The sequence below is a fragment of the Lemur catta genome, chromosome X (assembly GCF_020740605.2).
Source record: "Lemur catta isolate mLemCat1 chromosome X, mLemCat1.pri, whole genome shotgun sequence".
In the NCBI taxonomy this organism is placed as follows: Eukaryota; Metazoa; Chordata; class Mammalia; order Primates; family Lemuridae; genus Lemur; species Lemur catta.
Genome location: NC_059155.1, coordinates 52,695,865 through 52,715,027, shown reverse-complemented (window position 1 = coordinate 52,715,027; position 19,163 = coordinate 52,695,865). Strand labels below are relative to the sequence as shown.

Here is a 19,163-nt window from a genome sequence, read left to right as displayed (position 1 = left end):
AAATATATACAAGCCAAATATCTGCTATCTTCAGGAAACACATCTAACCCACAAGGATTCATTCAGACTCAAGGTGAAAGAATGGAAAACAACATTCAATCCAAATGGAAGCCAAAAGAAAGCTGGTATAGCAGTTCTGATTTCAGAAAACTTAGTCCTCAAATCAACAAAAGTAATAAAAGACAAAGAGAGTCATTGGTAAAGGGTACAATTCAACAGGAAGACATAACAATTCTAAATATTTATGCACCTAACCCAGATGTACCCAGAAGCATAAAGCAAATCCTACTTAATCTAAACAAAGTGATAAACAGCAGCACTGTAATAGCCGGGGACTTCAATACCCAAACAGGACAGACCCTCAAAGCAAAATAAACAAAGAAACAATGGACTAAAACAGAACTCTAGAACAAATGGGCCTGACAGACATCTATAGAGCATTCTATCCCCAAACCACTGAATACACATTTTTCTCTCCAGCTCATGGGGAATTCTCTAACACTAACCATTATCCTAGACCACAAAACATGTCTCAACAAATTTAAAAAACATAGAAATTATAACACATCTTCTCAGAACACAGTAGAATAAAATTAGAAATCAACTCCAAAAGAAACATTCATGTCTACACAAAGTCATGGAAACTAAACAACCTTCTGCTGAATGATTATTGGGTCAAGGAGGAAATTAAGATGGAATTCAAAAGATTCTTTGAAATAAATGATAAAGAAGACACAAGTTATCAAAATCTGTAAGACAGCTAAAGCAGTCCTGAAAGGGAAATTTATAGCCATAAATACGTACATCACAAATCAACAATCTAATGAATCATCTGAAAGAACTGGAAAAAGATGTGCAAACCAACCTCAAACACAGCAGAAGAAAAGTAATAACCAAGATCAGAGCAGAATTAAATGAAATTGATAAAAAAAACTATATGGAAGGTTAATAAAACCAAAAGTTGTTTCTTTGAAAAAATAAATCAATAGATTAAAGAGAGGCAGAAAAGAAAGGACTCTAATAAGCTCAATCAGGAATGAAAAAGGAGAAATTACAACTGATGCCACAGAAATACAAAATATCATCTATGAATACTATAAAAATCTCTGTGCACATCAACTTGAAAACATGTAGGAAATGGACACATTCTTACAAATGCACAGCCTCCTTAGTTTCATCCAGGAAGAAATAGAATTTCCGAACAAACAAATATCAAGTACCAAAATTGAAGCAGCAACAATAAATCTTCCTATAAAAAAAAGTCACGGATCAGATGGTTTTACACCCAAATTTTACCAGACCTACAAAGAAGAACTGGTGCCTATCAAGCAGAAATTATTCTGCAAAATTGAGGACAAAGGAATCCTCCCCAACATGTTATACAAAGCCAATATCACCCTGATAACAAAACCAGGCAAGGACTCGACAAAAAAAGAAAACTACAGACTAATATCTCTTATGAATGTAGATGCAAAAATTTTTAATAAAATCCTAGCAAACCAAATTCAGGTCCTTATCAAAACAATAATCCATTACGACCAAGTGGGCTCATCCCAAAGATGAATGCATGGTTCAATATATACAAATATATAAATGTAATTCACCACATAAATAGAAATAAAAACAAAGGCCATATGATCCTCTCAATAGACACAGCAAAAGCATTTAACAAAATTCAGAACCCTTTTATGATAAGAACACATAACAAAATAGGCATAGATGGGACTTACCTAAAAATGATAAAAGCCATATACAACAAACCCACAGCCAACATCTCACTGAATGGGGAAAAACTGAAAGTATTCCCGCTTAGAACTGGAACCAAACAAGGTTGCCCTCTATCACCACTTCCAGCATATTCATTCAACATAGTGCTGGAAGTCCTAGCCAGAGCAATCAAACAAGAGAAGGAAATCAAGGGCATCCATGTGGGGGCAGAGGAGCTCAAACTTTCGCTGTCTGCTGATGATATGATCTTATATCTAGAAAACTCCAAAGATTCTGCCATAAGACTACTGGAATTGATAAAACAAATTCAGCAAAGTCTCAGGTTACAAAATCATTTTACACAAATCAGTAGCATTCCTATATGCCAACAACAGTCAGACTGAGAACCAAATCAAAGATGCAATGCCCTTCACAATGGCAACAAAGAAAATAAAATACCTAGGAATATAATTAACTAAGGGGGTAAAAAAAACTTCTACAGGGAGAACTGCAAAACACTGAGGAAGGAAATAGCAGAGGACATAAACAGGAGGAAAACCAGAGCATGCTAATGGATTGGCGAAATCAACATTGTTAAAATGTCTATATTACCCAAAGTGATCTACAGATTCAATGCAAGCCCTATTTAAAATACCAACATCACTTTTCGCAGATCTAGAAAAAATAATTCTACACTTCTTATGGAACCAGAGAAGATTGTGTATCCAAAAGCAATCTTAAGCAAAAAGAACAAATTAGGAGAAATCAACTTACCAGACTTAAGGCTATACTACAAGCTTATAGTATCAAAAACAGCATGGTACTAGCACAAAAACAGAGACATAGACCAATGGGACAAAACTGAGAACCCAGATATAAAACCATCCTCATACAACCATCTGATCTTTGACAAAGCAGACAAAAATATAAACTGGGGAAAAGAATCCCTATTCAATAAATGGTGCTGGAAAAATTGGATAGCCACATGTGGAAGGATGAAATAGGATCCACACCTCTCACCACTCACAAAAATTAATCCACGATGGATAACAGACTTAAACCTAAGGCATGAAACTATAAGAATTCTAGAAGAAAATGTTGGAAAAACTCTTACAGACATCAGCCTAGGGAAAGAACTTATGAAGAAGACCCCAAAGGCAATCACAGCAATGATAAAAATAAATAAATGGGACCTGATCAAATTAAAAGCTTCTGTACAGCCAAGGAAACTATCATGAGAGCAAATAAACAATCTACAGAATGGGAGGAAATATTTTCAGACTATTTGCAAGCTACACATCTGATAGAGGGCTGATAACTATAATCTATATAGAACTCAGGAAAAAAAAAACAAGAAAAAAATCAACCACCACCACATTAAACAGTGGGGAAATGACATGAACAGAACGTTTTCAAAAGAAGACATACTAATGGCCAACAAACGTATGAAAAAATGCTCAACGTCTCTAATCATCAGGGAAATGCAAATCACAACCACAATTACATATTATCTAACTCCAATGAGAATGGCTTATCTTAAAAAGTCTAAAAACAACAAATATTGGCATGGATGCAGAGAGATAGGAACATTCATACACTACTGGTGGGACTGCAAACTAGTACCTCTGTGGAAAGTAATATGGAGATATCTCAAAGAGATACAAGTAGAACTACCATTTGATCCAGCAATTCCATTACTGGTCATCTACCCAAAGGGAAAAAAGACATTCTATAAATAGACATCTGCACGCGAATGTTTATAGCAGCACAATTCACAATTGCAAAGATGTGGAAACAACCCAAGTGCCCATCAATACATGAGTGGATTAATAAAATGTGGTATATGTATATCACGGAATACTATTCAGCTACAAGAAACAATGGTGATATAGCACCGCTTGTATTATCCTGGACAGAGCTGAAGACCATTCTACTAAGTGAAGTTTCCCAAGAATGGAAAAACAAGCACCACATGTACTCACCATCAAATTGGTATTAACTGATCAACACTTATGTACACGTATGTTAGTAACATTCATTGGATGTCCGTCAGGTGGTAGTGGAGAGAAGCGGATGGATATATTCACACCTAATGGGTGTGGTGCACAATGTTTGGGGGATGGACATGCTTGTAGCTCTGACTTGGGTGGGGCAAAGGCAATATATGTAACCTAAGCATTTGTACCTCTGTAGTATTCTGAAATTAAAAAAAAAAACATTTGAAGACCCCCCCAATGGGTGTCTGAAACTATGGATAATACCTAACCCTGTATATACTATCATTTTTCCTATATATACATACCTATGATAAAATTTAATTTATAAATTAGGTACAATAAGAGATTAATATCTAATAATAAAATAGAACAATTATAATAATAAAAAAGAAAACAAAGACCCAATAAAAATGGATTTGAATGGACATTTCCCCAAAGAAAATATTCATATAGTGGATAACATAAAAAAGATGTTCAACATATATGGTCATGAGGAAAATGCAAGTTAAAACCACAATGACATTGCACTACACACCTATTAGAAAGGCTAAAATGAAAATGACTGACCACAGTAAATTTTGGCAGGGATATGGAAAAACTAGGACTCTCATAATGTGCTGGTGGACATGTAAAATGGTAAAATCGCCTTGGAAAACACTTTCCTAGTTTTCTGAAAAGTTAAACATACCCCTACCTTATGAACCAGCAATCTTATTCCTAAGAATTTACCCAAGAGAAATGAAAGCATATGTCTATAAAAAGACTTTTGTGAGAATGTTCACAGCAGCTTTATTTGTAATAGTCAAAACCCAGTGTCCATCAAAAGTTGCATGAATAAAGAAACTGGGGTATATCCATACAGTGGAATACTACACAGCAATAAAAAATAATACACTATTGATACAAAAACAACATGGATGAATCTCAAAATAATTATGGTGAGTGAAAAAAGCAACATCAAAAAGATTGTATATTATGTGACTCTGATTATATTAAAGTCTAGAAAATGAGAATAGTTCTTTAGTGTCAGAAAGCAAATAAGTGGCTCCATGGAGGATAGGGCCAGGAGGGGTTTAAGGCAGGAGGAAACTTCTAAGAATCATGATTTTGTTCCCTATGTTGGTTGTGGTGAGGGTTTCATTAGTATATTCATGTGTTGAAACTTGTCAAATCATATATATATAAAATATGTTAAGTGTATCCTGTATTAACTATACCTTAATAAACCTACTTACAAAAAGAAAAAAAAAGTGGGGGGAAACGATTGTCAAAACAACTAGGTTGCCTATGAATGAGACCCAACAGATGTTAGAGAAAGATGCCATGCAATGAAACCTTCTCGCATTCTAGATGAGGAAAGCCCAAAAGGAACTTGCCCAGTGTTACCCAGTCACTACAGACACAATACTTCCCTGCTGTCTTGTTTCCCAGAAGTCCTTCCTGTAAGTCTATGGCCTCTTTTCCTACACTTGCCCCTTCCTCTATTTTGGTGCTCCTTCCATAAATGCCTTACAGGAACCTAATTTCTTGCTAACCATGATCCATCTTATTTCTCATATTCCTGAATTCTCCTTGCAGTGAGTATGTTGAGTTCCTCCCAAAACACTGAGTCTCATGGGAACCAAACCTAACAGGAATAGAAAAGAGAAGCTGCTGAAAAATCCTACTGGTAACTGTCTGGAAGGAGAGGGAGAGGGGTGGGGAGTAGCAAAGAAAGAGAGTGCCAGGGCAAATCAAAGCACCTTTGTAAGTCCTTGTAACCTGGCCAGAGACCAAGTGTCAAAATCAGGGTCAGAGAGAAAATCATCCCCACTGCATGACAAAGCAGCTGAACAGAATCAGGCAGCTAAGATGCTTCTTCCATTGCTTCCTAACACATCTCAAAACCCTCCCCAAATGGATAAGATACTTACATGCTCTAGAAAGCAGGGTCCTATCTCACTGAGGTGGGGGTCATCATTGTTGTACTGTTTCTCCAGGTCTCTCACGAAGCCCATCTGAAATCTGTAGATGTCTTCAATGTTCCCAAAGATTACCTTCAGTTGCTCATCACTGAACATGTCCCTTCTCTTTCGGCACTGCTTCAGATAGCCCTGCAGACAAAGGAAAAGCCCAGGCTGAGGATGTTCCCCACTCTTAGAAGGCTTTACCATTTCCTAAGCACTTGGGAGCCTCATTTCAATTCCATGAAGTAGGGAGGGAATAATTATTTCCATTTTTTCATATGAAGAAATTGAGGTTTAGAGAAGTCACTCTCCCAGTGAGTAATGAGGAAAGCTGGATCACCAGCAAAAGTCTTAAGATTGCAAAGATTCCAGAGTATAGAGGGCTTTTCTCTCCATTCTCTATGACAAGGACTTCCAAAGCCAAAGGGCCCTTTCCCAGAAGCTGGTTGAGCACAAACATTTTTACTTAGCTTTGTAGCTATTGGTTTAGCTGGACCCATTCACATCTCTAAAGTTCTAGACCGTAACCAACTCAAAAGGTCTTAATAACATTGGAAACAATTTGGCAACAGAGGCCAGCACAGGAAAACTTTCCATAAGGGAACAGAAATTGACAAAACCAAACCATTTCTTAAAGCAAATGCCTCAGCTATATAAGGTAACTGGCCAGGAGATATCATTTGGATGAGATCAGCCAGCAAGCCCATGGGCATGGTATTTCTAACAGTGTAGATGTTTGGGACACATTTGTGAATAAACAGACAAATTAAAAATAAATCTATCCATTGATGAAAGAGAAAAAGGGTTGAAAGAGATTCTTGGTCTAATAAGAGAGCACTGAGGTAACATAAACCAGACTGGGGGCATACTGTAAGTTAGGGCAAAAACAGCCACAGTCTAAACTGCGTCTTCCATTCTGAACTTATTATCACGGATTTTTACCGGATGGTTACTTTCCTCATTAGAAATCAGTAGAAATCATAGGTACATAAAAATGTTCTTGGTGAGAATGAATTAAGTGAAATTTTCTTAATACCTTTCTTAAGTGTTGAGTCCCTAATGAGGAGCTATGTAGTGACTAATTTACCACATATGGCCCTGTCTTTAACCCTCACTTTGTCTTCCCTAACACAGCTGCCAATGAGGTCATCTGGGCATACTCTAGGAAATATCCTCATTTCTGGCTTCAAAGCCCTTTATTACCTCCTACCACAATCTTACCTCCCTTATCTCTTCTCACCCTCCAATTTAGCCATTAGATAGTATGTTTCCTTCAACAGTTGGTAAATTAATAGTCTGTGCCTGTGTTGACATCTATTTAACTAATAGCTGACAGCTCAAAATTTCCTGAATTCTTTCATATCCAATTCCTGACCAAGAAGAAGATGTCCTCTATTCCCTTAATACCCTTTCGCTCTACTCTCTTTACTGAAGTAGCTCCTCAAATACTGCCTCCCTAGAAAGCTTTCCTTGACTAATAGAGAGAGGGGCAATAAACTCCTATAGGCCCCTCCCTGCCTAATATATAACTCCCAGGGCCTGGTCTGTCTGGGTAGGTCTGTGTGTCTGCCTATGCCTATGCCTGTGTGTGTCTCTGTCTCTCCCACATCTTTCGAAGTGTCTTAGCTACAAAGGAACAAGGAGAGAAGTGAGCACATCATCTCAACATTAAGCAGGGGGGCAGAGCCTTCCTCACCCCTGCTCCTCCTTTTTCCCCCTAAGGTAGGCCTGGGAGCACAGCTGGGGAAAATATTGGTAATAATGTCACATTTAGTATGTCACTTCCAGGTAAGCAGTAGGTACTGATGAATGACTGCACTGGGAGACACAAGAGGCCAACCTACACAGCTCATTCATCCCGAGAAGCCAGCTTAGAAAATACTTAATAGTTTTGTCCACTGCTTCCATTTGAAAGGTCTCAGGGAAGAAACCAAGCACCATAAAACTCCCAAAATGCAACAAGGATGCCAAAGCTCAACATCAGAACAGAATATGACAGAAACAAAAAAAGAAGAAAGTGGTCTCTAAAAAAGAGAATGGATGGAATAATGTTAGTGCAGCTTCATAATTCCCCAAATATGCTATTTATTGCTATTGTCAAGAAAATGATTTTCTTTCTATTAGATTGTATATGTTGTGGCAAGAGAACATTAAGCTATATATTAGCAAGGATGTAACTGCCCACAGGAGGATAGGACCCTAGAGTGCTTTATCAATTGTTCTTTCTAAAGCTAATGCTAGGTCACAAATATATTCTGGTACATTTAGCTTGATAAAATATTACATAGCAATTAAAATGATGATTAGGAAGACTGTGTAGAAACATGGAAAGTGTTTACAATATAATGTTAAAAAGAAGAACATACAATGGTATATCACTCATTATAACTCTAATATACATAGGGACAGACTTGAAGAGATTATGCAAAAGCACAAACAATTCTGCTATATGTGATGGATTCTAGCTGATTTTGTTCCTATTTTTAAACTTCCTCTAATGCTGTTTTTTAATTGTCTTCATGATTAAAAGATGGGAAAAAGTCTTTGCCAGAAAGTGTAAAGAGAAAAAGAAAATACAACTACAAGAAGGCTGCCTTGAGTGCAATATTATCAAGGAAGGTGGGGATGGGGGGAATCCAATGTCTTCTCAAGATCTCCTCCAGCCCTAATGTTTAAGACACATGACTTACTACTGAAAGGATTACAAATAACAGGTGGAAACTGGCTTTATCAAGGAGATAAGGAACGGGACACACAAATATGAGAGTAGCTGGAGAACCCCAAAATTTTACTTTCTATTTCCTATATCACACAACTGTCTAGGCTTCCGGGAGAAGAAAGGCCAGGAGAGATGACTAGTTCCCAGTATTCTTGCTTTTATTTTTTATCCCTGTCTTTTGGCTGGCCTGATGGCTATCAAATTTTCCACAGCACTGATGAACAGAGGTTTGGCTTAGGGGTCAACTGGTACTTGTCTCTTCTCATTCACTCATTTTTGAGGCTATATAAGTTTAAGATGAGCTTGATAGTTAATGTGACTGCAAAAAACCCTAATACCATTTTAAGTTAGGAAAAAGAAGAAATAAGATTGAGAGGCAAAAATGAGAGAGGTAATTAGAAGTTAGTCATACCACTGCAGGAAAGCAGCATTCGATTTTGAGTCCTCCCTCTTTTTAGAGGAACATCATGAAAACAATACATAGACAGAGGGGAGTGAGCAAAGTAGGGAGGGGCCTGAAAAGCAACACAATGAAAAATGATGGATGCAATCAGGTTTGTTGGTCCTTGGTAAGATTCAGGGCCCACTGAAGGCCTGTCACAGGGCAGAGGGAGCAGAAGGGGTCTGTGGCTCTTACTGCCAGGCATGCTTCGAACACCCTCTGAACCCATCTGACTGGTAAGAAGGAACAGGGTACTATGGCACTAGGTGTGAACTAATTCAAGAGAGGAAATTTCCCAGAGCCTCCTAGGAGTAAAGTGGGCATGAGTGGGAAAGCAGTCCACAGAGTAGTTAAGAGTACTGGGGGGGGTTATCAAATCAGTCACAATTGGCATAAATCAGCCCTGGCACTGCCATGGTAACAGTCAAGGCAGGGGGCTCATACATTTCACTTAGTTCTCAAACCCACAAGGGCTGATCTAGAAGTCTAGATCTAGTACATTGATCTAGAAGCAGTGCTTTAATATGGGATATAAACCACAGCTGAGATCTCCACGGGAGATCCTAGAGACTGCTGGGAAATAAATAGGATGGACCAAAGAGGCTCTGGATAATTTGGGGTTTGGGAAATTCTTTGGGGAAGGGCCCTCACAAGTCTAGACTTCACTATTTCTATCTCTAAAATGAAAACATCAGGAAAAGATTTCCATGGCCCCTTTCAGCTCTGACTTTCCAGGGGTTTCACTTTTTTTTTTTTTTTGCCTGGACGCCTAAGGTCTGACAAGGAGACCTAATACCTTAAAGATCATTTTAAGAAAATTAGGGGATGATGACCGTGTTTGTCTTATTCACAGCTCTATCATCAGAGTTTAACAGAATACATGGCATATAGTTGCTGCTCAGTGAATATTTGTTGAATAAATGCAAAATGACTAGCTCTCTCCATGCTAATAATGATAAAAGGCAAGCTAGAAGCACAATGTTCAAAATGGTCATTTTCTTTTCTTTCCTTCTTCCCCTTGTTGGGTCAGAAAGTCCTTTATTTTGAATAAAGAGAAGGAAGAAGATATTCACAACATGGAAAACTGGCACAGATTAATATCTGGCGTGTACAAGGAATTCTTATAAATCAGCAAGAAAAATATAAGAAACTACAGGAAAATGGGCAAAGGATAGGAACAGGGCCCAGAGTGTCCATGAGTAATGGACAAGTAGGGCCTAGGGCAGGCAGAAACCCCTGGATGGGTCACTTTAGGGTGACAAGCTGCCTTATCTTTTTATTGTGGTATGCTATACAAATATTACCATTTTATAAATGTGCTATCATTTTATATATGTGCCAAGATGTAAAGACTATTGAGAAGCACTGGCATAGGCTATTCACAGAAAGGAAAACTCAAATGGCTAATAAGTTTGAAAACCTCAGGCTTGAAGACATCAAATGGAAATGGCTTGAAGCTATAGCATGATAAACTTGATTAGGCCTAAGGAAGAATTTCTTGATGGTGAAGGATATAAACACTAATACAGATGAGTGAGGAAAACTAGGCTAGCTTCTCTAGAGGCATTTGAGGACAGAATTTATTTCATAAGTATGGGGTAACTAAGATTATCTTCCTGAAGAGAGACAGACAAAACAGCTTTATAAGACATATTTTGCTCTGCTTGCCCTTGCCTCAATATCCCTGATTGTAATATGAGTTCTAAGGTTACAAGAGGCAATACCACCAATCATTTGTCAAGGTGATCTAGAATTAAGCTGAGGATCTTTTACACTGTCTGGATTTAGAAAGAAGAATGTGATCTTTCGAGAGAACTCATTTAAAAAGATATTTTCTCTTACCTCACTGAATTACTGTGATTAAAAATCACTTTATTTCTTACTTCCTCATTTGTAGAATGAGGGTGTTGTGACTTAAATGTTTGTGAAGCACTTTCCAATCCCAGGAGTTAAAAAAAAATGTTCTCTACTAGATAGTGTGACATTTTTCTATCCTAAATACAATGTTCCCTATTTCCCCTTCAACAAGTATAAAAGTGGGAAGTATTCAGAGCTCTCCTATAACCTACAGAAAAAGTAGGTTATGCCAATGTTAACACATTCATGCTTGAGTAAGATGTGCCTCTATGGGTACCAAGAAGGATGAGGCAGAAAATGCAGAAGTAATCTGGCTCACTATAACTTCCTCTAGTGAGGGTGTATCTACATCTTACAGAACCATATAGAAAGTAAGAACCAGACATAAATTAAAGAGCAACTCCTCTAACCCGCTCATTTTAGGGATGGGAAACAAGATTCAGGGTAGAAAAGACTCACCTGAGGTTCCCCAGCCAGTCAGTGACAAAGGTGGGACCTGAACCTGGGACTCTCAATTCTGTCTGTTATTCTTTCTGATAAACCATATGCTTCTCAAAGGTTTGGGTTTAAAGGTGACACAACCCTGGGCTAAAATGCTGTCTTCTGGCCCAGCTAGACACAGCTTTCTCCACCTCCCTTTGACATCTGTGGTTGCAAGGTGGGACAAAAAGATAGTTCCCATTAAAATCCTTAATTTCAGCACCAAGAATAGTTGAGAAATAAGGAAGCAGCAAATCATTAACAAAAGCTTTGACTGAGGCTAGATTGGACAAGTCCTCAAAGCAAGGTCATAGCACTTCCCCTTCTGGAAAGACAAATATTTCCATTGCTCTCCTGAACCTGTCTGTGTCCTGTAGGAAGAGGCCAAGATGTATGAGAGTTGAAATCAGACAATCCGTCTAAGACTAAAGGACTTCCACTGGGCCAGTGCCTGTGAGCTCTGGGAATATAATTTTGCTTCTTAGAGACTCAGTCTGTTGATCTATAAAATAGGAATAACAATAACAATCTTTGCTCTCTTTGAAGATCAAATGGCATACAATGTGAATGTACTTTGCCAGGAAAAGTAGTACATATATGTAAGCAATTATATTTAATTCTGCCTTTAAGCAATGTTTATTGAGCATCTACTATGTGCCAGACACTGTGCTGGGGGATACATCAGTAAACCAAAAGATGAAAATCCCTGCCCTTCATAGAATTTATATTCCAGTAGGGGAGACAGACACTAAGGAAAATATATAAGTAAAATATATAATATATTAGATTGAGATGAGTGTAACGGAGAAAAATAGAGCAGGAAAGGGGAGAGACAGTGTAAGATTACAATTTTAAATAGAATGATCAGGGAAGTCTCAAGGAGAAGGTGGTAATTTGAGTAAAGACTTGAAGGAGGTGAGAAAGGGAGCCGTGTTGACATCTGGGTGGCAGGGGAATGCTCTAGGCAGAGGGGAAAACCAGCGCAAAGGCTCTGAGAGAGGAGCACATCAGCCATGTTGAAGGAACAGCAAGAGGCTAGTGTGGCTGGAGTAGTGACAGCATGAGGGAAAGGAACAGGAAATAAAGTCACAGAAGTAAGGATGGTTAACCACACAGGACCTTGTAAGTAATAATAAGAACTTTGTGTTTTACTCAGGGAGAAACGGTGGGCCATTGCAAAGTTTTGAGCAGAAGAGTAACATGACCTGACTTCTGTCTTGACAGCATCCCTCAGCTACCAAGTGAAGAAGAGACTATACTTACTTTTATTACAAACCCTCAGACACTATATTATAGTTATCATTTTGGAGCAATGCTCCTCAAACTTTAATATGTATCGTACATCAAACAGGAACCTTGTTAAAATGCACAATCTGATTCAGTAGATCTGGGGTAGAACCAAAGATTTTGCATTTCTAACAAGTTTCCAGGTGATGGAGATGCTGCTGGTCTAGCGTACAATACTCTGAGGCTAGTAACAATGCCCAGGGCCTGGCATGGGGCAGAACGCCACTAAAAGTTTGCATAAATGAATTAAATGTCAGTGGTCTGATGCCCAGTGCCATATAGCACATTCCAGGGGGGGATTATTTTTTAAATATCAGCGATTGAAGTAAAGGTAGAAGGAAGAAGGGGGAAAAAGATATGTATGGATGGGTGAATAGATGAGAAAAGAGGGTAAGGAAGGAGAAAAAAGCTACCCTTTTCCAAATACATCCTATGTTATTACAATATTACATTTACTTAATTTCCTCAACAACCTTAAGAGGTTGGTATAATGAACTCCATTGGACAAATGAGAAAATTGAAGGTCAGAGGAATTAGTGGGTACCTTCAAGGCCACTAATTAACCCATTAGTGACTAAGTTAGGATGTGAAGGCCAGTATTCCATGTCCCCAGAGCCCTTGTTCTTTCCACTCCATCTTACTGCCTCATAAGGGGGATGAGGGGGAGATAACCTTTAACATCCCTGGGAGGTGTCAGAAAATGAGCTGGCGTAAAGAAAGTTAAGGCCTATAGTCCTTGGCCTTGGTCTTTCCAGAGCTGCACTGTTCAATGTGGTTGTCTTTAGTCATGTGGTTATTTAAATTTAAATTAATTAAATTTAAATACAATTTAAAATTCCATTTTCCCACCTTACCAGCCACATTTTAAGTGCTTAACAGGCACAAATGGCTAACTATTGGCTACTGTATTGGAGAGTGCAGACATAGAACATTATCATCATTGCAGGAAGTTCTATTGGGCAGTGCTGCTCTACAGAAATCTTATTTGTTTGGGGTTTTCTTGAGACAGAGTCTCGCTCTGTCACCCCAGGTAGTGTGCAGTGGTGTCATGGTAGCTCACGGCAACCTCAAACTCCTGGGCTCAAGCGATCCTCCCACTTCAGCCTCCTGAGTAACTGGTACTAAAGGTGTGTGCCGCAACACCTGGCTAATTTTTTCTAAGAAATAAGAACTTCGAAAAATGTTAGAGCTATACTACTGACCCCAGAGTAGGCCCTGGGCTTGGGGACAGAAAGTAGGACCTGAACCCTCCTCTGGAAGGAAGGAGACAAAAATATTTAAAGCAGTTTTCCCTGGGTCAAGAAGAAAGCTATAAGTGTGTGTATATGTGTGTGTGTTTAATCCTCTTAAAAATATTCTTTTCTCCATTTTCCATTGGTTTTCCCTTACCATTTAGTAAAATGCACTTTGAAAATCCCAACTTGCCTCTCTACTAAGCTCAAGAGAATGTGAGGAAAAAGTCTCTCATCTTTACTTAAGACAGAGAGATGGAAGGATGGGGTTAGGGAATATACTGAAGGAGCTGAGGCTTCATCTCCTGGAGATTCCTCTTGTCCATCTGGCCTTCATCTCCTGTAGATTCCTCTCCTCAAACTCTTTTCTGTTCAAATTCGCAAGCAGTGTTCTCCAAGTGATGGAGGAGGACCAGGAGCATGAGCATCGCCAGGAATGCTCGATAAACTTAGAAATGCTTATGCCTTACCCAAAACTGATAATATACAACTTGAGGGGTGAGGGTGAGGGAGCTTAACAAGCTCTCCTCCCACCAGGGACTCTGGTGCACATTGAATCATGGAGGGAGATGTATTTTGCTTTAATGAGTGAGTTTAGGCCCTTATATGGGGGTGGCTGCAACTAGATCAGAGACTAAGAGGATAGAGATTTTGGGGTGGGGAGGAGAGATAGAGAGGGGGAGCAAGGGAGCGAGAAGGAGAGAGAAAGGGTAGGGGAAAGAGAAAATGAATATGAATGAATGAATATGGAAGCTAAACAGTGAAAATGAGAAACACAGAGATTGAGAAATCCTAAGGAAGCAGTGAGCAGCTTCACCTCACTGAATAGAATCTAGGAGGCCAGTCCAGCTGCCTTTTCCAAGATTTTGGGACTATCACAGGCAGGACCCAGGGGGGTTGTCAGTCCTCCACCCCACCTTGTGTGCCCCCACATGCACAAACATGGCTACCTCGCAAATGTCCTTGAGGTGCTTGATATAGTGACGCTCAGTGCTCATGATCTCATTGATGACGTTGGCTCGCATCTGGTCCCGGTTCTGTAGTGGCCGGCCCAGACAGAGGCAGTCTGAATTGGGGTCCAGGTGCCCATTCTGCACATCACTGGGCCCCTCTTCCACCCCATCCTCCTGGTTCACCCAGAGCTGTGGAAGCAGGTAGAAGAAGAATGAGTTAGCCTCCTTCTCTGAGAAGTTTCCACCCAAGTAGAAAAAGTATAAATTAAATTTCTTAGGTATTCAGAAAGCCTTCAACCAGAGGCCCCTACAAACAAAGTGCCAGACCGGGCTCTAGAGTGACTTGCTGACCCTGGTCTAATCCTCTCTAGGTCTCTGGTTACTCATCTGTAAAATGGAGGATGGGGTTAGAGGGACTAAATCATCTCTGAGAGCCTTCTTGGCTAAGGTCTCAGAAGAGGGAGATGTGATGGCAAGCAGAACTCGTTCAAACTGGAGCACGTCTAGGCAGCAGAGCTGGATCAAAAAAAATATAAAGATTAAGCTATACATTTTGAATGCCACTGCTGGATTACTGTCAAAACATAACATTTAAGTGCTCGCAAGTGTGCCGACTAAAGTTGGATGCTGGAGTGGGCATCTCAAAAAGAGTTTTCAGTGTTGATTTCTACCGAAGGATATATAAATAATCATTAAAATTTGACTATAAAATTCCTTGTACATGCAAAGATCTCTACCTCCCAAAGGTTGGAGTGCAGATGGAAGACTATTTCTCTACCACATAATAGCAACAGCTATTGATTGAGCACTTATTATACACCAGCCACTGTACTAAGAGCTTTTAATATACTGTATTCATTCCTGCCAGGTAGATACCATTATTACCACCATTCCATAGAAGAGGAGACTGAGGCTTTGAGAAGTTAGGGAATTTGTCCCAAGTCATACAGTTCAGAAGCAGAGGCACTGGGATAGGAGCCAGGCAGTCTGACTCTAGAGCCTATGCTTTTAATTACTATACCTGTACCTTTGTGCCTCTGGCTCTAAGGGAGACAGAAAAAGAAAAGGAAAGGGCTTGGGCCAAGGCAGACTAAGAATTATTAGAATCTTCAGAAATGGATAGATACAGTTGGTAAAGGTTGAAACTGTCCATTCCAAATCATGAAAGCGGAGGGAAGCTGAAAAAAAACTTTCTTTGGGGAGGCTGAATAAGATGTCTCTGGATATTGGATGACTTAGCTTGAATCAAGGAGATGGCCCTTTTCACCCCAGTACTAGGAAGGGGGAAAACCATGGAGTCAAAATAAAAGAAGAGTAGTCTCCTAGGCAGAGTGGCAAAATCTGTCAGGGGTAATTAGCCAAGGAGCTTGCCAGCTGTCTCAACAGCTTTAATCAACTCTCCATATTTTCCCTCCTTAACCCCAAGCTTTTTCCACATTCCTGCTTCGAAAGACTGAGATCAAGCAATTTAGGATGCATCCCTATTTCTGCCATCAGAAAAGTCTGTTGGCAGGTGGCCTTATGGGGCTAAGAAGCTTTGGGATAGAACTAGAGAGACAGTAGTTACTTCCCAACTCTGTGTATTCTTCCTTCTCCCTTTGTCTCACAGGAGGTGAGGCGAGCATAGTTAACCTAGTGAGCTTAGAAAGTAAGGCTCACTCCACTTGAATACATTTGTATATACAGCCAAATGTGCAAAATTTATCTCCACCCAGAAATTATCACCCTCTGCAAATGCTCTATTGTAAATTTTTTTCCATCTTCCAAAAGGTCAGCTTTGTGTCTTCTATACGCTAATAGCTTCCCTTTAATACAATCAACAGACACTATGAGGGATGGTTATTTAAAAATAGACCTGGTCAAAAAAGGGATTCTAAGGCATTGAAGCAAACATCTCACATACACGATGCTGTCTATTTGTAAAAATGAAAACCTCACCTCTAATAATCCATTAGCTTTTCTCTACTTTTCACGAAGCGAGCCAAGCCCTGCTATGAAAAGGGTACCGTAGGCAGGCCTTTAAGAGATAAGAACCAATTCTTTTCTTCTTAGGAGCTTAAGACAAGACAAGTCACAATGCTGGCTTTTGGATGGCTGGAATAAGATGAATATTTGGAACAATTCCAGTTGAAAGGAACACAGGATATGAGAGAAAGTGGGAGCAGAAGCAAAGGCAGGAACAGAAACTTTTCAAAAGAAGACAGACTGGTGGCCAACAAACATATGAAAAACTGTTCAACATCTTTAATCATCAGGGAAATGCAAATGAAAACCACAATGAGACATCATCTAACTCCAGTGAGAATGGCTTTTATCAAAAAGTATCAACATTAAGTGTCGGCATGGATGCGGAGAGATAGGAACACTCATACACTGCTGGTGGGACTGCAAACTAGTACAGCCTCTATGGAAAGTAATATGGAGATACCTCAAAGAGATAAAAGTAGAACTATCATTTTATCCAGCAATCCCATCACTAGACATCTATCCAAAGGAAAAAAAGACAATCTATAAAAAAGACATCTGTACTCAAATGTTTATAGCAGCACAATTCACAATTGCAAGGATGTGAAAACAACCCAAGTGCCCATTAATATGTTAGTGGATTAATAAAATGTGGTATATGTATACCATGGAGTACTACTCAGCCAAAACAAAACAAAACAAAACAAACAAGCAAAGAAAAAAACAGTGAACTACCTCTTGTGTTAACCAGGGTGGAGCTGGAACCCATTCTTCTAAGTGAAGTATCACAAGAATTGAAAAACAAACACCACATGTACTCACCATTAAATTGGTACTAATTGATCAACACTTATGTGCACATATGGAAGTAACATTTGTCAGGTCTCAGGCAGGTGTGAATGGGGGAGGGGATGAGTAAATTCACACCTCATGGGTACAGTGTGCACTGTGTGGGGGATGGGCATGCTTGTAGCTCTGACTCTGTGGTGCAAAGGCAATTTGTGTAACCACAGCTGTTCTATCCCTATAATATTCTGAAAGGAAAAAATAAATAAAAATAAAATAAAATAAAAAAACACTCACAAAACTAGAAATAGAAAGAAATTTGCTCAAAATAATATTGGACATTTATAAAAAACCCATAGTTAATATCATACTTAATGGTGAAAGACTGCATGCATTCATCCATCCTACCATTAAGAGCAAGACAAGGATATTTGCTTTCATCACTGCTATTCAACATTGTACTGAAGGTTGTAGCCAGAACAACTGGACAAGAAAAAGAAATAAAAGACATTTAGATTGGAAAGAAGAAATAAAACTATCTCTAGTCACAGATCATATATCTTATATATAGAAAATTGTAGAGAATCCACCCCAAAATATCCATTATAACAAGCTCAGCAATGTTGCAGGATATAAGATCATTTCTATACACTAGCAATGAATAATGTGTGAGTAAAATTTTAAAACATAATCACACTTACATAGCATCAGAAAGAATAAAATACTTAGGCAGAAATTTAACAAAAGAAGCTCAAATCTTGTACACTGAAAACTATGAAACGTTGTTGAAAGAAAGTAAAGAAAACTTAAATAGGAAGACCTCTCATGTTCATTGATTGTAAGACTTAATAGTGCTAAGATGGCAATACTCCTCAAATTGATCCAGATTCAACAAAATCCCTATCAAAATCTCAGCTGGCTTCTTTGGAAAAATTGACATTGCCATTTTAAAATTCATATGGAATTTCAAAGGACCCAGAATTACCAAAATAATTTTGAAAAAGAAGAATAAAGTTGGAGGACTCATGCTTCGTGATTTCAAAACTTACCATAAACCGATAGTAATCAAGAGAGTGTGCATTGGCACAAGAATACACATAAAGATCCATGAAATAAACCTTAGAGTCCAGAAATATACCCTAGATTTATGCTGAATTGATTTTTGTCAAAGGTTCCAAGATGATTCAAGGGGGAAAGTATAGTCTTTTCAACAAATGGTGCTGAGACAACTGGATAGCCACATACAAAAAAATGAACTTTGATCCCAACCTCACACTATATACAAAAATCAACTCAAAATGGATCAAAATTCTGAATGTAAGAACTGAAATTATAAAACTCTTTAAAGAAAACAGAGGAAAATCTTTGTGACCTTAGATTAGACAATGGTTTCTCATATATGATGCTTAAAACAGAAGCAACCAAGCAAAAATAAATAAATTTGACTTCATCAAAATTAAAAACTCCTGTGCTACAAATGATACCACCAAGAAAGTGAAAAGACAACCCACAGAATTGGAACAATATTTGCATATCCTATATCTGATAAAGATCTAGTATCCAGAATATATGGAATTTAATAATAAAAATACAAATAACCTACTTAAAAATGGGCAAAGCATCTGAATAGTCATTTCTCCTAAGAGGACATATAAATGGCCAGTTAACACACCAAAAGATGCTCAACATCATTAGCCACAAAGGAAATGCAAATCAAAATCACAATGAGGTACCATTTCACATCCCCTAGGGTGACTGACTGTAATAATAATTTTTCAAAGGTCAACAACAA

The 19,163-nt window shown here is 38.7% G+C and overlaps 1 protein-coding gene across 8 annotated transcripts in view; it reads right to left on the bottom strand.

Annotated features, from left to right (window-relative positions):
- ARHGEF9 (Cdc42 guanine nucleotide exchange factor 9) overlaps nucleotides 1–19,163 on the bottom strand; it is a 324,866-nt gene that overhangs the window by 66,051 nt on the left and 239,652 nt on the right. For all 8 annotated transcript variants that reach the window (XM_045537711.1, XM_045537715.1, XM_045537712.1 and 5 more), the window contains 2 exons: nucleotides 14,618–14,809; nucleotides 5,618–5,797 (listed from right to left, as the gene is read on the bottom strand). In XM_045537711.1, the coding sequence (XP_045393667.1) occupies nucleotides 5,618–5,797; nucleotides 14,618–14,809 (372 nt within the window). The remainder of the gene's footprint in view (nucleotides 1–5,617; nucleotides 5,798–14,617; nucleotides 14,810–19,163) is intronic.